We start from the raw sequence: 21,159 nt of genomic DNA on the forward strand, positions 1-21,159 counted from the left end.
GTAACTGTGTACTCTTTCGACTTAACGGGAAAGGAATAATCACGAAGATTGAGAGATAATGGTGAAACTGTATGGGAAAAAATATGAATTATGGTCAGTTTGACAAGCATGTCTGTAAGAGCAACAATTTGCAAAGAAATGTGAAAGAGTACAAAGAAGAGATATTGCTCAAATAACATTACCTAAGAGTAGTATGTTAGTTACAAGTCAATGTTTTAATTGAAACACACATTTTTTGCTAGAATGTTAAAGTGTATTTGAAATAATTTCCTCAACAAAAGAGGATCAAGTCAATAGTAGGGTTACTTCCTGTCGTGGCAATTTCTATACTGAAGCTTGATCAGTGGCTTAGTGGTCCCCAGTGACATCACAAAACGTAGATGGTCACAAAGTAGGTACTTGGGTAAAATGTAGGGGTTCAGGTATAAAGTCTGGCATTTCGAGAGGCCTAGGGCAGAAGCAAAATCAAGCTGAACTAACCAGAACACTTAGTAAGCAACATGGCAAAGAAGAAACAAAGTGCGAGCGTCCTCAAGTCTAAGAAGCAACCTGTATCCCGCTCTGCAAGAGCAGAGCTCCAGTTTCCTGTTGGCCGCATTGACCGGTTCCTGCGTGAAGGTAAATATGCCCAGCGACTAAGCTCCACAACACCAGTATTCTTGGCTGGTGTCCTAGAGTACCTGGTCTCCAACATCCTAGACCTGGCTGGCAAAGAAGCTCGAAGCAATGGCAAGGCACGTATTGGTCCAGAGCATGTGAAGAAGGTTATAGAAAGAAAGAAACAGCTGCGACTCTTCTTTCATAATAACATCCAAAGTCTAGATGTTGAGATGCCTAAACCCAAGAAATAATGCTGCATCGCTGGGACTTCAACAGCCTCTTCGAAACCCCTGAAATGCCCATAGAGGGGGAAGTGCACCATTGATGCTTATTAAATTGTTTAAATCAATGTCAGTTCCTCGTTTTGAGTGGGAGGGATCTATAGACATATAGAGGAGCTACCCCGTAAAGGGCTGAGGGGTCGAAGCTGTGGTCAGCAAGGGTGTGTGAATCAGATTTCAGGGGAACAGTTTTCATGGGGGATTGTGTGGGCAATGGTCCCAGTGGGAGGATGGCTGAGTAAGAAGACAGAAAAAGTGTTCTCCTGGACACTAAGGAAGAAAGGCCTCAGGAGGTCAGGAAAGTGCCTGGAGACCTCCTGGGCAGCCAACTAGGTGTCAACAACCCTGACAGGGGTGGGGGAGACTTAATTGAAGATTGAGGTGGGTGTGGGGGAAGAGGTGGCATACTGTGGGCATGAATTTAAGGGGGCACTCACATGAAGACAAAAAACAAGTAGCACATATGATTCTTGGAAGCATTCTGCACACTAGTTAACTTAGACATAGGATCCTGTCCCCTTGCCTGTGAAGGTTCATATTCGAGGTACTCAGAGGCCGCTTCCTGCTGTCTGCTGGCCTTTCACAGAGGGAAGCTGCCCACTTAACTTCTTCCACAGGATCAGAGGATCTAGTTTCACATCCCATGCACTGCTTTCTGTTCACGTGATCATGGACATTTCATCTATTTCCCTTCAGCCCTGTTTCTTCATTTAAGACAAGGAAAGAGGAGTACCTATATGCTAATGTAATGTGCTCTCAAATGTAAGTCTACTTGTGCTTCTAAATGGCTTCACACAGCACCTGGCATCTGCCTCTTTCCATATTCTCACATGCTCAGGTGCGCTTCTCCATACTGCAGTCCAGACTGACGCCCAGAGGATTGCTGTCGTCCCCGTGCCACGTGTTGTCCCTGTGTCATGCAGAGGGAGAGGTACACACCAGACAGGGTGGGTGGCCTCTGATGTCTTCTTCTTTCTGCCTAGTGACTCACCCACTCTCCTTCCTCTGTGTAAGCAGAAGAACCTGCTTGGCCTTCAATCACAGGTGTGTCCTGAGAATGACAGGAATGGGGTGAGAATTGTGTTTACAGCCCTTTAGAAGTTGTGGCTGTATATAATGCCCACTTGGGATATGTCCACTGACCCTTGTATTTATAGAAACCCTATTGCCAACACTTTCCAGTCCACAAATTTGTGATTCCTTGCAGAGCCATCGAACATACCTTAACAAAGATCACTATTTCCCAATGTTCAAAGCTTGTGTTTTGTCTGTTCCAATGTCCTTCGGTAAAACAAGTTTACCTCTGTGATGGGTAATGCCAGCGAATTAATGAGAGACATATTTAGACCCTCATGTGCTGGTTAAATACCTCTGATGTCTCAAAGTTGTTTCTTTAGCTTATAGCTGTGACTTACTGTAGCCTCCTGAGTAATTCACAGAACAGTATTGTAGAGAAATGGACTCGGGATGGGAGCCATAGTAGGTGGGTTGCGTGTGTACGACAGACAGTTCTATGTGGTATGGTGTCCTCTTTGCTCTCCATGAACTAGTAGCATCAACAATCACTGTGATTCCTATAAGGAGTCAGCTTAGCTAGGCTGCCTAAAGCCTCTATTTGAAGTCTGAGGTGAAGTTTAGTTTGAACTTGAATGAGCCTCTGCTGGCAGAATCCTCTTCAGAGTGAAAGATCTTGAAGTGATTACTGGGGACATTGTCCCTATGCTCTATGATGTACTTGTGGCTTTCAAAGCCCTGTATACAACAGTTATTTTTTCCAGTGAGATCTCATGTTTTTGTCTAGGCTGGCCACACATCATGATTCTTCTGTCCATAGTCTCTGTGTAAGTGGGCTGGCAGGCAAATACCACTCTACCTGGCCTATTGATTGAGATGGGGGGAGGGTCTCCCTAAGTTTTTACCCACTTTAGCCTCTGAGATTCTCCTACCATCTACCTCCTTGGTAGCTGAGATTTTAGACATGAGTTACTGTACCCACTCCAATAGGATTATTTTCACTTGACAGATGAGGTCACAGAGACCCACAATTGGAAATCAACTCATTCAAGTGCCTGTCCTGATTGGGTAGCAGAATATGGACAAGATCTTGGCCCTCCTAATTGTTGAGCAGTTTTGAGGTAGAAAATGTTTGCTCATTTCCCTTGGAAATGAAATTCATCATTGCAAAGGTGTTAAGGTCTCTCTTATTTCTAGGCAACATACTGCGTCTCAATAGCTTTTACTTGTGTTTTACTTGGGGGCAGGACAGACGGTTTAGGGAAAAAGGACTAAGGTTGGGTACAGCTTCTCAGTTCAGCTGTTCTGGACCTCACTAGTGAAGTCTCAGCAGTGATTATGTAAGGACACCAACAGCCTGTGCTCAAGAACCTATTCTCTGAAGAACGTGAGGTCAGGTCCTTATTCACAGAGTCCCAAGACAGTCCTATTTGAAGACAAAACTGCTGTCCTGCAGCTGAGTGTAGGCTTTCAGAGTTATATCAGTATATACCAAAAAAAAACTATCTAGAGATGGCAAAAATATATAATACTTTTAGTTCACTTAACCCAAGTAAATAACATATACATTTTACAAACAAAAATCTTACGGGATAGCATACATGTATAATGTGACCGAAAGTGAAAACAATTATTTTCTGTGTTGTACACATGAAAATTATAAAGCTACAAGAAAAGTTTTTATGAGAATGACCATACAATGTGCTGGGAATGTGGCTTAGTGGTAGAGTGATTGCCTAGCATCTATGAAGCCTCAGGTTCAATTCTTCAGTATCACATAAACAGAAAAAGCTGGAAGTGGCACTGTGGTTCAATTGGCAGAGCGCTAGCCTTGAGCACAAAGAGGCTTAGGGACAGAGTTCAAGCAATGAGTTCAAGCTCCAGGACCAGCAAAATAATAATATCTATACATATAAGGATTTAACCAATTTTAATAAATCTCCAGAAATAAATTTTATATATGTATAAATGAGAAGCTCTGTTAAAAGTTGCTACATGCTAACTAAAATAGATTGTAACCTAACGTTTAGAAATAATAACTGAAATTTTACCTTATAACTCTATCATGCTGTAGATGTATAACATCAGGAAAAGTATCACCAGAGCAATGATAAATATAAATACAATTTATCATGTACAACATGTCAAATTATTACTTCACATTACATTTCTGGTCCTATTTGGCCAAGGTAAAGTTTTCAGGATATTTGAGCACTTTATATAGGATTATGGAAGTCTCAAAAGATTAATAATTGTAGCTTGGCTACCAGGTATGCAAAGCGAAAATCTAACAAATACTTAAAAACTGAAAATATAAAATTATTTCCTTTTTATTTTAAAATGACTAATCCAGAGCACGATGAGAGAATAATTGAGTTAGTCTTTTAATACATATATTATGAGCATTTGGATCAGGAAGACTACTACTAAGCATCCAGATCTGTCAGCACATAAATGTGTGAGTGTGTGTGTGTGTGTGTGTGTGTGTACCACCCAAGTTTCAACAATGTGTTTTTGTACCATGGGAAATGAATGCCTGTGAAGAATGATAATTTACAGTCCTGTTAAAACCAGAGCTATTGAAATTCTATTTCTAAAGACATTTCAAAGTTTTCTGTACCTGTTTCCTTTCGTCTTTTATCACCTTCTTATTCTGGAATAAGGCATTGTTTTTCTTCTGAGTAGAAGTATTCTCTTTTTTCTCTCAAAAATCAATAGAATATTGCTTTATTATGAGACTTCTACTAGAGTTTCATTCACTCATATAAAGTGTACCTTTTAAGCAAAGTCACTTCTATTTTACCAGGAAAACTTGGGGTCAGTTAATTGTATACTAGTTGTTAATTTGTTTTGCAACTGGGTCTCACTATGTAGCTCCAGGCTTGCCTCAAGCTCCGGGCTTGCGGTTCCTCTGCCTTCAGCCTCCAATGATGTCACTATACCAGTTGCTTATTGTTAGTTCATCAACCAAGCTTACAGATATACTTAGCTCAACTTTCTCCAGCTGCATGCATCTCTTATACACCTTCTCATTTTTGTTAAAATAGGCATACTCATTTTTCAATTCAAAGACTTAGCTCCTTGACAACATGTATAATTAAGAAGCAAAAGTTCATGGCCGTATGTACAATTAACAAACAAAAGTAAAGCTGAATATAGTTGCATACCCCTATAGTATTATCAATCAGAAGTTAATCACAAATTTGAAACTAGCCTGATCTACATAGCAGCATCTTGTCTCAAAAGAAGAAAGAAAAATATGGAAAATTAAGCCGTTCTTAGTAATCAATATGTTAATATTGTATCTTATAACTGATGAAGCACCCTCTATTAAATGTCCATTAACTCACTGTAAAAGCATTTCAGATTTTCAATTTTCTAAATATTTTAGAAATGTTACCAACTTGCCATAACCTTATTACTGTGAAAATACAGATTAGTCAGAAAAGAACTAGTTTATTAAACAAATTTATCTTCATGTTTTTAACGTCTAGTACAAGTAATACTAAATAATTTGGTCAGTATAACTGTTAAAGTTTAAGGAAATTCATGGACAAAGCATTAAAATTAATGATTGATAAACATTGATAAAGATACGGGTATTTCCATAAAGCTTGTACTAGAAGTTATTTCTATAAAACCTGTACTAGAGTGCTCCATAGAAGCTGAAGTAAAGACTTATTATTGGAATTAGTTCACTCAATTGTAGCTTGGCTTAAGATCCAGGAAACCTGGAGTTATAATTCAGTCTGGAAATGTGTGTGTGAGGGAGATAGCATAAGTCCCAGTCTGAATTTGTGAATCCAGGAATCAGAAAGGCTGACATCTGAAGGCAGAAGTCAGATGACTACCTCAGAGAGATTAAATTTACTCTTTGTTCTTTTTCGGCCTTCAAGGAATTAGGTAATACCCACTAACAATCGTGAGGGTGATCCTCTTAACTCAGTTTACCAATTCAAATTCCAGTTTACTCCAGAAATAACCTCTCAGTAATAATACTTTACTATCAGGGGATCTCTTAGCCTGCTCAAGCTGATAGACAAAAACAACAATGAAAATCCACAAAATATTAGTTTGTCAAATATTAATATAAACTGTGAGTTTAATTTTTGTGTGAGTTTAAATTTTTAATCAGTTTACGTTAGGTAAATCTGAATAGAACTCTTCTATTCAGAGAAGCGATGAAATAAATTATTAATATCATCCAAAGCTAGAAAAACTTTAGCCCTACAATCATAGGTGAAAGCATTTTTGAACTACAAAAACAGAGATAACCACAGGCATAGTCAACAGTAAATACAGAAATAGAAAACACAAGCCCAAATATTTTGGAACAAAATCCTTCTCTTCTCTGTGAAATTTTTAATTTATTTGAGCTCAGAAACATGCAAACACAAAGACTGACAAACCAGAACAGGTTTTCTCTCACCTAACAGAGGTTAGATGTTCTTAGATCATGAAACCATTTGGAAAGATCTTGAGTCATCAGATAATAAATCAAAATCCCATCCAGCCCTGCAAACATGGCATTTTAAAACTAGGAAAACAGTCAGAAATATTTTGCAGGTAACTTTTGAGTCCTTTTGGAAAGCCAAGAAAGAATCTGCCTGGGCCTATGCACAAAATGTACTTGTTTGCCGCTAAATTTATTTGAACAACTTTGTTTGACCTCTAAGTTTATTAAAATGTTTTAGAGCAAAGTTAAATCATGACACTCATATAGACATGAACATATTAAGTTTTTTATATTTGAAATAGGATAGGGAAGGGGGAAAAACAAGAAGAGGGGCGGGATGGGGGAGGGAAATGGGGACCAAACATGAGAAAGGGTATCAATGTTTGTGAAGTAATTCAACTTCTATCTGGCGAATATAATGTAACCCTTCTATTAATTACAATAAAAAATATATGTAGGGCTGGGAGTTTGGCCTAGTGTTTAAAGTGCTTGCCTAGCATGCATGAAGACCCGGGTTCGATTCCTCGGTACCACATACATAGAAAAAAGCCGGAAGTGGTAGAGCCTCAAGTGATAGAGCTCTAGCCTTGAGAAAGTCCAAGGACAGTGCTCAGGCCCTGAGCTCAAGCCCAGGACTGGCAAAAAAAAAGAAGCTCAAAGGATGGTGCAGATTATTAAATAAATATATATATGTAAAAAAATTTTTGTCCCTGAGGCTATAACCACTTTAAAGGTGAATAAGAATATTAATCATTTAAACTAAATTATGCCCAGAGCTCAGAGGAATGAGCCCTAGAGCAGAGTCTCTGTTCCAAAGAATTGAAGTACAGGCTCACATGGTATAGCTTCAAGCCATAGATGTAGAGAATAGTTTTCAGGAATTAAAAGCTCATTAATAGGGGCCGGGAGTTTGGCCTAGTAGTAGAGTGCTTTCCTAGCATGCACAAAGACCTGGGTTTGATTCCTCAGTACCACATACAAAGAAAAAAGCCGGAAGTTGTGTTGAGTGATAGAGCTCAGGAAGGAAGGAAGGAAGGAAAACGAGAGAAGGAGAGGAGGGGAGGAGGAAAGAAGGGAACAAGCAAGAAAGGAGGGAGGAAGGAAGGAAGGAGAGAAAACAAAAAAAATTCATTATGGTTTCAGAAGTCTAAAATCATTTTGACTTTGGTAGTATAAATGAGTAATCATCTTGGAGAAATTCTTCCAAACATTCACTTTAACACCTGATGAAATACAGTCTGAACATTAAGGAAACCAACTCACTGGCCCACGTTTAATGTATTGTCACTGTTAAATATTACATTCATAGACTATGGTACTTTGTTTTTGGCTCTACATTTACAAAGTGGATGACTACTATTTACCATAGCAAAGATATGGAACCAACCCAGATGTCCCTCAGTTGATGAGTGGATCAACAAGATGTGGTATTTGTACACAATGGAATTCTATGCTGCTGTCAGAAAGAACCACATCGCCCCATTTGTAAGGAAATGGAAACACTTAGAAAAAATCATATTAAGTGAAGTAAGCCAGACTCAAAGGAACATAGACTCAGTGGTTTGCCTCATTTGCCATAATCAGTAGAAACCTTGGACTCTTCTAGCAGAGATTTGCAATAGAGCAAAACCTAGATACATAAGGCCATACAGTATGATGCTAAATGAAAGGACCTCTAGGATATAGAAACAAAAGCCATATAATGAATGATTGTTGTCCTTAATGTACTATGTTATCTCTCATCTCTTTTGCTGTCCCTTGGTTATCTCATATTGTTACAGTATTTTACTTTGTTATCTGATATATTGGATATATGTGTATTTGGTTATTTGAAATTGGATAGGGAAGGGGGGAAAACAAGGTGAGGACGGGGGTGGGGGGGAGGGAAATGTGGACCAAGACATGAGAAAGGGTATCAATGCATGTGAAGTAATGTACCTTCCATCTGACTAATGTAATGTAACCCTTCTATTAATTACAATAAAAATATATAAAAAAAACAAAGTGGGTGACTATGGGAATTCACTTTGTTCATTTGCATTATAAATAGAATAATATTACTATATTGTAGATGATACATGCAAAGCACTTACAAAAGACTTGGAATGTATGTATGGGTATTACATATTTCCTTAGATGTTATAAAGTTTTCAGGAACATAAAGGAATATTGAAAGATGAATCACCTTCAAAACATTGGTGAAGTAAGCCATGTCAAAAATCTTGGAAGTGTTTTACAGGATGAAATTGATTTCCTTTTCCCTCCTGATCTCAGCTTAGTGCTGTAGATACTCTGTTTCTTGAAATAGCTGTCTACCACAGTAAACATTAATGGGTGCTACAGGGTGTGTTTAATGTGTAAACAGATTGTGGGAACATGAGAGGCTGGTTTTTCAAGTTCCTGATCTGAATACTTCCTGAGGGTCAAGTAGTTCAAGATTCTACTCTGTGTGTCTGGAAGAAAAGTGAACCTACAAAACTGTCTGTCTATCCTTCAGTTTAAGGTAAGACCGAAAGAAGTATTTAGGCTCCCCAATGTGATATCTGATTTCTTCAGTTTTGTATTTTGTGTGAGCTTGTGGCACAAGACGGTGGCCCAGGAGTGGAGTTTGCTTGTCAGGTAGAAAATAATGCCTTCTACCATTTGTGTTAGATTTTACCTTCAAAAAGGAAAGGAAGGAATATATGCAAGCAGGACATGTTGGCCTTTATAATGCTCTAAGTTTGATGTATTGAGGTAGAAAATGTATTTTCTAGTTGTAAGATACTTTATTCTAAAAAATAAAATATTGTGGTAGATCTCAATGAATCAGGAGTGTTTCTATTTTAGTGAAATAGAGAAATCAATTTTCAGTGGAAATATTGTGTTATTATAGCCAAACTTCTCACATTTCTATGCTTAAGATACAAAGGCCTCTTCCTCTGATTTTTTTTCATGTATTAGAAATCTTCAGTCCCATGGGGATATGGACAAGTATTCAATACACAGACACACAACACACACACACACACACACACACATACACACATAACAAAACCCCTCTAATATGTTACCCCAACAATAAAATACAATAAAAAAGAATATAAAAAGTTTAACACACACAAGTTAGTAAGAAGGTATTATTTATATGTGAAGATACGTTTTCAAATACAACTTAAAAGTACCTAAACACCAGTATTCAATTATTATTTTTTATTTTCTAAGGGGTTGTTTTATGCTTATAGAAAAGCTTAAAAGCGTGACTGATGATTCAGACCCCATATTTAACTGCAAACTGTATTCTATTCAATGTAGTGAAATCCTTAAGTAGGTCCCTATATCCCTCAGTATACATAACCATATATTCATATATGTTTATATATGGACAATTAATACTGGAAAAATGAGTAACAAAAAGTGAGAAAATGTCTTATTGATAAGTTACTTGGTTTGTTTTCTTTGCATTTGTGAATTTCTAAAATTCTCTCTCAGCCTATTATCTTGTCTTTCAATTTATCCAGCCATATTAATTCTCATTTACTTTTATTTTTTATTTTTTGCCTGTAGCAGAATTTGTCTCACAGCCTCGCACTTGCTTGGTTGGCCATCTATCACTTGAACCATACCTCCAGCCCAACTTTTTCCTGATTACTTTGGAGTTGAAGTGTCAAGGATTTGTTTGCCCAGGCTAGTTTTAAACTCTCATCCTAAATTGGGTGCAGGTATCTCATGCCTTTTATACTAACCACTCAATAGGCTGAGATATGAGGCTCTTGGTTTGAAGCTAGCCTGGGCAGAACAGATTGTGCAATATCTCCAATTAACTAGCAAAAGTATCCGGAAGTGGAGTTATGACTCAATTGGTAGAGCACCAGCTTTGAGTGAAAAAGCCAGGAGAAGTCACATGACCCTGACTGAGTTCAAGCTCCAATTCTGGAACCAAAACAAAACAAAATTACAACATCGATCTTTCATCCTCCAGATCTTAACCTTACTGAGTAGCTAGGATTGCAGTGGCACCCAGTTTTCTAGTAGGTTTTATGGACAAAATTGTTGGTGTTCTTTTACTGTCTTGGAGAATGTTTCATATGATCGTTGAAACTACTGTTATGATTATTTAGTATGTTAAAGGAAGAAAAATTAGAACTCCAAAATATGGGAAATGAGCAGTTTATTTAACCTAACCTTTATTTTACAATGACATATGTTATGATTGTTCTGACAGCATATGTAAACATTTAGTTAATCATGTGTAATACTTTCTATTTTGGATTTACTCACAACTCTTTTCTTTCTTGATTATTTTATAACTCCTTTTTGTACTACCCATATGTTGCTTGTTCTGTCTCTCTAGCCCCGCCTCCCCCCCCCCACATTCACAATTCACAGGACTCTTCAACTTCTCTCCAACCTGGTTTCCTTCCCAGTGATCTCTTTCTGTATTTTTTTCTTTTCCTTTTTCTTCTGTTTCTCCCTATCTTCTGATGATACTTTCTTACCATTTCCCATCACGCCCTGTTACAAACTTCTCATTTTACTGCAGACAATAAAACAAATGGATACCATTGCTTCTATCACTTGTAGAGTTGACAACTCTAGTGGCCTCCTTGTGTAAAAGAGACAAGTCCTAGTGGTAGAGTGCTTGCCTAGCATTCACAAAGGCCGGGGTTCGATTCCTCAGTACCACATACATAGAAAAAGCTGGAACTGGTGCTGAGGCTCAAGTGGTAGAGCTTTAGCCTTGGGAAAGTCCAAGGACAGTGCTCAGACCCTGAGCTCAAGCCCAGGACTAGCAAAAAAAAAGAAGAAAAGAAAATTTGCTGTTTTTCTTTTTTTTTTAAGCAGCGATAGTACTTTCTCTTTTTTTTTTGCCAGTCTTGGGGCTTGAACTCAGAGCCTGTGCACTGTCCTTAGGGTTTCTCAAGGCTAGAACTCTATCATTTGAGCCAGTACACCACACCCCTTCTGGCTTTTTCCTATGTATGTGGTACTGAGGAATCAAACCTGGGTCTTCATGCATGCTCCGAAAGCACTCTACCACTAGGCCAAACTCCTAGTTCCTAAGCAGTGACATTTCTGTAAGAGGTAGTTAATAAAATCTGCTCCTACTGCCTTATTTCTCTTAGAATTTTATACTTTCTTCTAAATTCTTTGAAGACATGAAATCTATTTTTGCAACTTTATTGACACTGTACTATCCAGCGTTGTCCACATACAATGCTGAGGGGGTTCAATTGCATGTATTCAACCATTTAGTGAATAGTCACTGGCAGCTATGAATTAGAAACCACTAAGCCCTGAATTTACAGAATAGGGAATAATTAGGCTGCTTTTCTGTGCTTCCAGTCTAGTTAGGAAAGGTATGAAATTACTGAACTAAATTAATTTTGATAAGTGCTATTAGATTACTTTTTCACTTTTTTTTACTATATTTACCCCTGTTTTTGCTTTATACACTTTCAATCGGTTCCTCCTTCTTGAATTTTCTTCTTCCTTGTTGCTCATTACTCTGTTTTATTTATTCAACTGTTTCTACCGTTTTCTTTTTATTTCCATTTAGTTTCAGGTGGGTTTCTCCTACAGGTTTAGCATTTAACACACGACCTTTCTTCTTTTGCCAATGACATAAATTTCTTTGTTTTTGGATATAATCTCTATGTGAATTCACATTTTCAGACAATATCTTTGTATATATTTTCCTGCTTCTATGTTTAACTGTCACCTGATATTCATTATGCTTGCAGCCAAATTCTCTGCCTTTTTGGCAGACTACTCCCCCATTCATTTGTGTTTCTGGTAATGACACTGACGACCTTTTGGTTTCTCACATTTGAAACTTTCAAGCAATTTTGCTTCTAAATTTTCCTTTATTCTCAATATTCAAACCAATACCAAGTTTTATTCCTTACTTTCATCACATATATCTATCAGCCATCCATTCAGTCTCCCTATTCTATTATTCTTTTCTTTCATTCAACTTTTTGTCCAGGCCCTGATTCCATCAGAAAGTCCTCATCTAACCCCTGAAAATAGTGTTGTACAGCTGGTGAATAAAAAAAGCTCTACATTCTAATTCTACTACTCACTGTCTACTATATCCTCTTTTCACTATTTTAATAATTTCAATATTTTAAGCATCTTCAAGTTATCTTTGTGATTGGCATAATGACAGTACATAAATATGGAATATGATGTGTCCTGTTTTAATTAGATGCTGTTCATTAAAATATTATTTCATTTTGTTTTTTTTTAAGTTTTTCTCTTAATCATTATCAGCTACAAAAATTAATGGGCTTTTATTCCATTTTCTTCTTCATCGAATACAAATATTAAAATCAAACTTACCTCCACTGAACCTTTAATAACCTTATTTCCAACTAGGCATACTATCATTTATAACTCTTGTTAAAGTTTAATTTAGTAGTTTCCACTCCTTATAACAGTTGACTTATCCAGGCTAATTTCATTTAATCTGTCTAACAGAATGTCAGGAAACACTGTTCCTACATTAAGAACATGTTCAATTCATTTAAGAGTTGGTGGTTCATGTAAATGAGCCACAGATATTTCCATTTTGCAGCCGGAAAATATTTCCAAGAGGGTTTCAGAACTTAGAGGGAAAAATAAGCAAATAAAAATAAAAGCAACTCAAAGTTATTTATCATTTTAAAGCAAGTAAAATCCTCAAGACTAAAATTGTAGTTTAAAATTATTTAATATTGATAATGTTTCCTAATGGAAGTGGCAGACAACCAGAAAATAGATTTAAGATGAGTTGGAAGATAGGAGTAGGGTGATGTGAAAGACTGTGAGAATTAGTTTGGCATACAGCCATCAATAATTATGTACTTGGGACTAAAAATAAACTGTCAATCAAACATACCTTTTATCTAAATTATGGAAATGACAGTTCAGCCCACTTGGTAAGCAGAAGCTTAGCAAGAAAGATACCATATATGTTTTCTAATTTAAATAGCAGAGTATAGTGAAATCCATTAATATTTCCTCCCTAGAGCTCTGTGTATAGATAATTGTTTTCATCTTATGGCAAGGAATTACAATAAAGTTAGTATATGATAAAAAAAACACTTTTGAAGTCAATTTTGTTAAACAAAGCAGAAAATAAAGTTTTAAAAAATCATGGATGGTACGGGGAGTTTGGCCTAGTTGTAACCTGCTTGCCTAGCACACACGAAGACGCAGGTTTGATTCCTCGGTATCACATATATAGAGAAAAGCCGGAAGTGGTGCTGAGGCTCAAGTGGTAGAGCTCTAGCCTTGAGAAAGTCCAAGGACAGTGCTCAGGCCCTGAGCTCAAGCCCAGGAATGGCAAAAAAAAATCATGGATGAATTTTCAAAGTAGTAAAAATCTAGTGTAGTAAATAGGTATTTTTTTCAACTTACAGGAGATGGAATATCCAGACATCTGTATGACCACAAATATCTAAAATTTTCATTTCATATTCTCAGTGCAACTAGATATGTACTGATAACTCAATTGAGAGACTAACACAAAGGAAATTATTATCCGTAACTACAAAGGAGCTCAGTCAGTAACATGGAAAAAAGATTAAAATGCTTTGTTTTCATTAGCCATGTTAAGAAAGGAAGAATGCAACTTGTTTCAAACCATCCTCAGCTTCCATATCTATACTGGCTATTACTGAGACCAATCTCAGAACACAAGGAAGGTTTATCGCTAAGTCAGTCAGACACAGAATACAAAAAAGATATTGATTTTCTTTCAAGTGAATTCCTGTCCGACTCCCATTGTTCTTGGGATTAATAATTATATGTTTAGCTTTGTACTTAAGTACAAAAAGATTTATCTCAGTGTTCACTGCTCTTAGACATACAGGATAAATTCCTGAATAACAAGATAAAATTCAGTAAAAACTGATTCTACTGAAGAAAAAAAATATTGAAGCTCTATCTACAACTGTGAAAGTAGGCGTATACTACTAAATAGTAAGTGCGCACAATTTCTGAGAATTTACCATTTCTTAGGAATGATTCAAGTGTTTTCCATTTAACCAAGGTATGCAGAGATCCAGTCATAGCTTCATGATACCATGGCTAACAAATTTCAGTCCTTGATTTTTTTTTGACAGTACTGGGACTTGAACTCAGGACCTGGACATTGTCCTTGAGCTTTTTGAAGGCTAGCGCTCTATCACTTGAGCCATAGCATTTCTTCCAGCCTTTTCTGTGCATTTGGTATTGAGGAATCGAACCCAGGGCTTCATGTATACTAGGCAAGCACTCTACCATTAGGCCACACATCTGGCCTCAGTCCTAGATTTCAGCCAGAGTTCTTAGTTCAGAATCATGTTGATCAAGTTATGTAACTTTGAAGGCATCTTCCTGGAAGATTAGTACCTGATTCCTCAATGTCTACCGTTCTCCTTGGTTTCACCCAGTCTGTGCTATTATCTGCGAAAATGTCACTGACTGTAACCTTGTTCTGAACATCTCACTTAATAGGCTTACTTCCAATGAGATGACTTGCTGTTAAAGTGTCTTTTGTTCTCTGGACCATTCATCATTACTCAAGGCTCCCAGGTCTATCGTTGCCCATCAATATTCTCCTTAGAGAATTCCTCTTCCTCCAACTTAGCTCCTACTCCCACCATTTTCACAGAAGCCAAAGAGCATCAGACTGTCTCTAATATCATTCCTCTCTACCTCACAATAGGGCCTGACACTTTTAAGTAAGTGCAGTGTGTTCACTCTCATGTCTACCATGAGCCACAAGGAAAAGAACATAAGGCAAGTCTAATAATGGAGCCATAAATATGAATTCCAGTATAAAATGATGTACATAATAATTTCTTTTTGACTTTCCATTTGATGTCTGATGTGAGTTTCGTAGAAATTCTATTTCTATCAACTGTGCTACCTTTCACTAATTTTTACCTCTTTGTTCAGGTTTAAGAATAACTTTTGTATCTCTTTTATAGTTTACTTTAGAACTCTGCTAAGTTCCCTTTGTACAGTTTAAAGCATACATAAGAACCTGTGTATTTCACCTATTTTTTCTTATGTGCAGTACCATAGATTGAACCCAGGTTCTTGTACCTGCTAGGCAAATTCTTTATCACCGAGCTACATTCCTAGCTCAATTCTTATTTTTAAAAACTTTTCCTGTGTTATAAAATATGTCATAACCTCTTGTGAACTACTTACTGTTGGTTATTCAGTGGAGTTATAGAGAGGCAGTCAAATGTTATAGTTATAGGCAGGGTCCCTGGAACCTGACTCTTCTATATTGCCAATTGTCCAGGGGAAAATTATTACCTTTTCTGTGCTTCAGTTTACTCATCTGTAAAACAGAGGTGATAGAATTTGTGATTTTAGCACTATTTATCATAGAAAGATATAGAACCAATCCCGATGTCCCTCAGTAGATGATTGGATCAAGAATGTGTGATTGTTTTTCTTAATGTCCTCTGTTATTTCTCATCTCTTCTGTTGTCCCTTGGTTATTCTCATATTGTTACAGTATTTTACCTTGTTATCTAGTATATTGTATATATGTTTATTTGTTTATTTGAAATAGGAAAGAGATGGAGAGAAAGCAAGATGAGGGGAGGGGGTGGGAGAAGGGAAATGGGGACAAAAACATGAGAAGGGGTATCAATGTGTGTGAAGTAATGCACCTACTATCTGGCGAATATAACTGTAATCCCACTACTAATTACAATTAAAAAAGAGAATGGGGAAAAGAGAATTTATTTTGCAAGGAGTTATAGGATTAATTATTAGCTGTAGAACATGTTAAGAATTCTGTTCATGAAATATCAGTACAAAATTAAGAGGACCAGGTACAGTGGCTCGTGCCTAGAAGCCCAGCACTCAGAAGGTTTGAGCAGGAGGATCTCAAATTGAAGGCCTGCCTTGAATACATACTGATATTCTGTTTCAAACAAAACAAATCCGAAGTTTATTAACACTGGTAGTTGGCATTCTATCTGCATGGATAATCAATACCATTGTGAAGGTTTTTTTTTTAAATCTCAGCTATTACACTAACATATCAAACAGAGCTGTGCATCTAAAAGACAAATAGATTTATTGACAATAAATGCCTGAAATTCCATAGCCCTTAAGTCTTTCATAAGAAAATGTTGGCTGTTTTCTTTTCTCCCCTCCTCCCCCACGGCACTTCAATGGAAGGCTTTCCTTTTTGATAGTCTTGCTGGTTCTTGTGGTACTCCAATTACCACTTCTTTGCAGGATGACTGCTTATTTATTTGAAAGTTCTCCTCAAGTGAACTGTGCACATTCCATTTACCTTGCATTCTCAACATCCCTCTAAGTATGCTTAAAATCCATCTAACTCTGCTGTTGTCCCAAATTAACATTCAAACAAAAGATTAGCTTTATTTATATTCAGTTCAGAAGAGTGCTCCCATAAACCTCATTTTTAGAGCTTCATTTCAAGTATTTAGTAATCACATATATTCGAATATAGTCTTTCTTCTGACTTAAGCATCGAGCCCTATTGTTGTAAATATGCATTAATCAGAACAGATGCATTTTAAATCTTATGCCTCCATGTGATACTGTGAGAATATTTTATTACCATATCAAGTTTGATGTATACAATAACCCATTCAGAATTATCAGTGCACAAAGACAACAGAAAATCATATAAACTATGTCATCTTTCCATACAGCTTAGCCTGAATCATCAAGGCTGCTATTCAAAGAGGTCAGAGTTTATATACAAAATATATACAGCATAGGGCACCAATGTCTTTTGCCTGTAATTCTAGCTATTCAAGAGGTTGAGGTTTGAGGATCATGTTTCAAAGCCAGCCTGGGAAGGGAAGTCTTTGTGAGACTATTAATCACCAGAAAGGACAGAACTGAAGCTGTGGCTCAAGTAGTACAATGCTAGCCTGGAGCACAATCATAAAAGCTCAGGGACAGAGCCCAGGCCCTGAGTTCAAGACAATATCCAAAAAGCATATATAATATATTGTATGTACATTTATATATTCAGATGTGTGTATACATGAATGTATGCATATACCCAAATGTATATATGTATGTATACATGTATATATATATATACATGTATACATACATATATATGTATACACATATATCTGTATATGTACAGAAATGTATGCATATATACACATATATGTATATATGTCTGTATATAAATGTATATACATATATATATGTACTCACACAAAGATGACAAGGAGTTGAAGAATTAAATAGAAATAAATTTCTTCCTCCTAATTGGACTAATGTTTACTGTGCCCATTTGAGAGAATGAGGATGTGGCTACTCACTTTGTTTTTGCTCGATTAAAGTGTTTAGTGGATAAAGTGTTCTCCAAGTGGAGCAATGAACCAACTAAAGAGTAATAAAAGGATAGAGCATGTTTAGATATATTAATTGCAATCCAGATTAGTCCTCAGTGCAAAGGACTCAGTAAATTAGTTGTTTGGCATATGATCAGGAATAGCTGAAACATGGCTTTCCTCTGAATCAGAGTTCTCTTTAGGCCAGATTGGAAGATTCACTCTTGGAGTTATACTTCTATGAAGGCCACTTAACGTGCGAAGTATCTGAAAAAGGAATTAGTCATATGATTTTAGTGATTAATGGCATTAAAAACTTTGAAATGCAAGTTTCATTATTCAACATTGAGCATGTATATTAGGAAACAATGCTGTTTCCACTTTGGGGGGGGGGCGGTCTCAGGTCCTCTTCTCTGACTATAATCGCATAGGTACCATTAGTACCTAGTTATTTATCTCCTTATCTCTCTTCAGACAGTTTTCTTTTCTCCATCTAGTGTTTATCCTGAAGGCTTGTATTGTCATCAGTTCAATTCTGTCTTACACAATTACAATCACAGTGCTTTCTAAAGAAAACCGTCTTCTTGGCCACTCATGTACATCCTAGCCCAGGTACAGAGAGCAAAAAAGTCCATTTAGAGGGGCCTGGACTGTGGCCTAGTGGTAGAGTGCTTGCTTAGCATGCATGAAGCCCTAGGTTTGATTCCTTGGTACCATATACTCAGAAAAAGCTGGAAAGTGTGCTGTGGCTCAAATGGTAGAACACTAGCATTGAGAAATCTCATGGTCAGAGCCCAGGTCCTAAGTTCAAGCCCCAGGACTAGCCAAAAAATACATCTGGAGCTCGTTTGTTAAACTCTCGTAGTACAATTTTATTTGTTATTCTTTTGTTTGGATTCTCATCATGTTTCTCCTTCCTCCTCCCTCTCAGACTCTTTTCTTCTCGTAAATTTCTTCCTTTCTCCTCTTTTTCCCCTGTGGTACTGGAGATCATCTAAAGTGTATCCCTAGCCCTTGTTTTTTTGTTTGTTTGTTTTGTTTTTTGGCTTCTTTTTGGAGGTAGAGATTTTTTTTTTACTGCAAAGGCAAGACAGGCTTTGAACTTATAGTCTTTATGCTCCAACCTCCTGAATGCTTGGATCAAAAATGTGTGCCGCCACTCTCAGCTCCTTTGTTGCTTTTATGTACTTGCCTGTGTTGTCACTTCCCTTTCTTTATCCTCCACACTGTAAAAATCTTAGGATTTTTCGAAGTTTGGCTTATATTTACAGCCTAAGACAAGGATAACCATTGGCTTTAGTTCAAATATTTTCATAGCTCCCAAATGCTTGGGTAGTTTCTGGGATTCTGTAGAATATTCACATAAGATATTCAAAATCTCTCATTTTATTCATAAGTCTTATGAGCCTGGTTCATAATGATACCATTCCCTCTCTGGGTTTATAATTATTTTTCCATTTCATTATAAAACCAGATGAGGCTGAAAAAACCAGTTGTGTTTTTTTTATCATAAGAGAGGCAGCAAACTGATAGTGATGCCAAAACCAAACCATTAAATTGTCTGCAGTTTGCTTTGAACCTTATTGCTTCCTAGTCATTTTAACCTTGAAACTATCTGATCCCTGCTGCTTATGAAGCTTCACATATGGAAGAAAAAACTGGGTTGGAATGCAGGTGGACTGCAGTTACTTTTACACTTTCCTTAGAGGGGGCTAGCACTGAGTCTATAGAAAGCAATTTTGAATCCTTTTTGTAAAGTTCTTATTTGGTGCACACCATATAGAACAAATTCATCAGAAATTTTAGGTCTCCTGAGGTTTGTGGATCAGCCTGCTTTAGAACTGTAATTCATTGAGATGAGGGGAAGCTGAGAAACAATTTCTTGGTATGAAACCCAATCACAAATGCTGGTAGGCAAGCCAGGTACCAGTGGCTCAAGACTATAACCCTAGCTACTCAGGAGGATGAGATCCTGGTTCAAAGCCAACCTGGGCGCTGAGGTCCATGACAGTCTTATCTCCAATTAACTACTAGAAAACCATTAGTGGCACTGTGGCTTAAATGGTAGAATGCTAGCCATAAGCTGAAGAGTTCGAGGACAGGGCCTGTGTCCAGAGTTCAAGCACAATGACTGACCAAAAAAAGAAAAAGTCAACTTAGCTCACCCTAAGAATCACTGTTCTTGATTGTTGTTCTTTTTTTCATATATTTTTATTGTAATTGATAGAAGGGTTATGTTATATTCACCAGATAGAAGGTGCATTACTTCACAAACATTGATACCCTTTCTCTTGTCTTGGTCCCCATTTCCCTCTCCCCAACCCCGCCCCTCATCTTATTTTCCTCCTTTCCCTATCTGACTTCAAATAACCAAATACACATATATACAATATATCAGATAACCAGATGAAATTCTGTAACAATATGAGATAACCAAGGAGAGCAAAAGAGATGAGAGATAACATAGTACATTAAGGACAACAATCACTCATTATATTTGATTGTTGTTCCTATTGTACTATGTCATTTCTCATCTCTTTTGTTGTCCCTTGGTTATTCTCATATTGTTGCAGTATCTTACCTTGTTATCTGGTATATTGCATATACATTTATTTGTTTGTTGTTTGTTTGTTTGAAATAGGAAAGGGAAGGGGGAAACAAGATGAGGGGAGAGGGTAGGGAAAGGGAAATGGGGACAAAAACTTGAGAAAAGGTATCAATGTATGTGAAGTAATGCACCTTCTATCTGGTGAATATAACTGTAACCCTTCCAATAATTAAAATTTTTTAAAAGCTGAAAAAAAAAGAATCACGGTTCTCAAGAGGCTGTACAGAAAGCTAGATGCTAGTAGCTTATGCCTTTAATTCTAGCCACTGGATAGACTGAGGATCGCAGTTTTAAGCCAGCCCTGGAAGGACGGTCCATGAGGCTCTTAGCTGCAGCTAACCACTTGAAAACTAGAAGTGGCACTGTGGCTCAAAGCAGTGGAATACTAGCCTTTAGCAAAAGAGCTCTCAGACAGTGCCCAGGCCCTAAATTCAAGTCTCACAACTGATGGAAAACAAAAATAAAAACAGAAGCTCTACAGAGAGATAATACAGACTCCAAAACAATGAAACATCATCAAAAATTAAGGATGGGAGATAAGGTCGAGTAAGTTTGTTATATTGACAAGAGGGTACTTTACATATTTCTGTTTTGCATTATATTAATCCTGCCTTATCTGTGCAAGATAATGTGAAATAACTGCCTGAAACTCAGGATGTTGCTGAACTATTATAATATTCCTATGTGTAGTGCAGTATCACCACCAAAAATCTTACCATATTTCATGTTCTAGTGAACATATAAAAATGGAAATAGAATATATACATATATATATATTTATATCAGTACTTTTGCATTTGGGGCCATTACTAAAATGAAACAAGGATTGCTTGAATGCAAGTCATATGCAAAAATAAACAAGATGAATATAAAATGAATAACAGGCAAGTAGTCTACACA

At 37.0% G+C, this 21,159-nt stretch overlaps 2 protein-coding genes across 3 annotated transcripts in view; both read left to right on the plus strand.

The window, feature by feature from the left end:
• Positions 1–21,159, plus strand: part of Sytl5 (synaptotagmin like 5) — a 140,563-nt gene that overhangs the window by 11,634 nt on the left and 107,770 nt on the right. The window lies entirely within an intron of this gene.
• H2al3 (H2A.L variant histone 3) lies at positions 416–949 on the plus strand. Its single transcript, XM_090326976.1, has one exon. The coding sequence runs from the start codon at positions 501–503 to the stop codon at positions 849–851; it is 351 nt and encodes a 116-aa protein (XP_090183102.1). The 5' UTR covers positions 416–500; the 3' UTR covers positions 852–949.

The sequence above is a fragment of the Megascapheus bottae genome, chromosome X (genome assembly GCF_031878675.1).
Source record: "Megascapheus bottae isolate mThoBot1 chromosome X, mThoBot2.hap1, whole genome shotgun sequence".
Taxonomy (NCBI): domain Eukaryota; kingdom Metazoa; phylum Chordata; class Mammalia; order Rodentia; family Geomyidae; genus Megascapheus; species Megascapheus bottae.

Coding starts and splice junctions, on each gene's coding strand:
- H2al3 (XM_090326976.1), top strand. CDS start 501: ATGGCAAAGAAGAAACAAAGTGCGAGCGTCCTCAAGTCTAAGAAGCAA.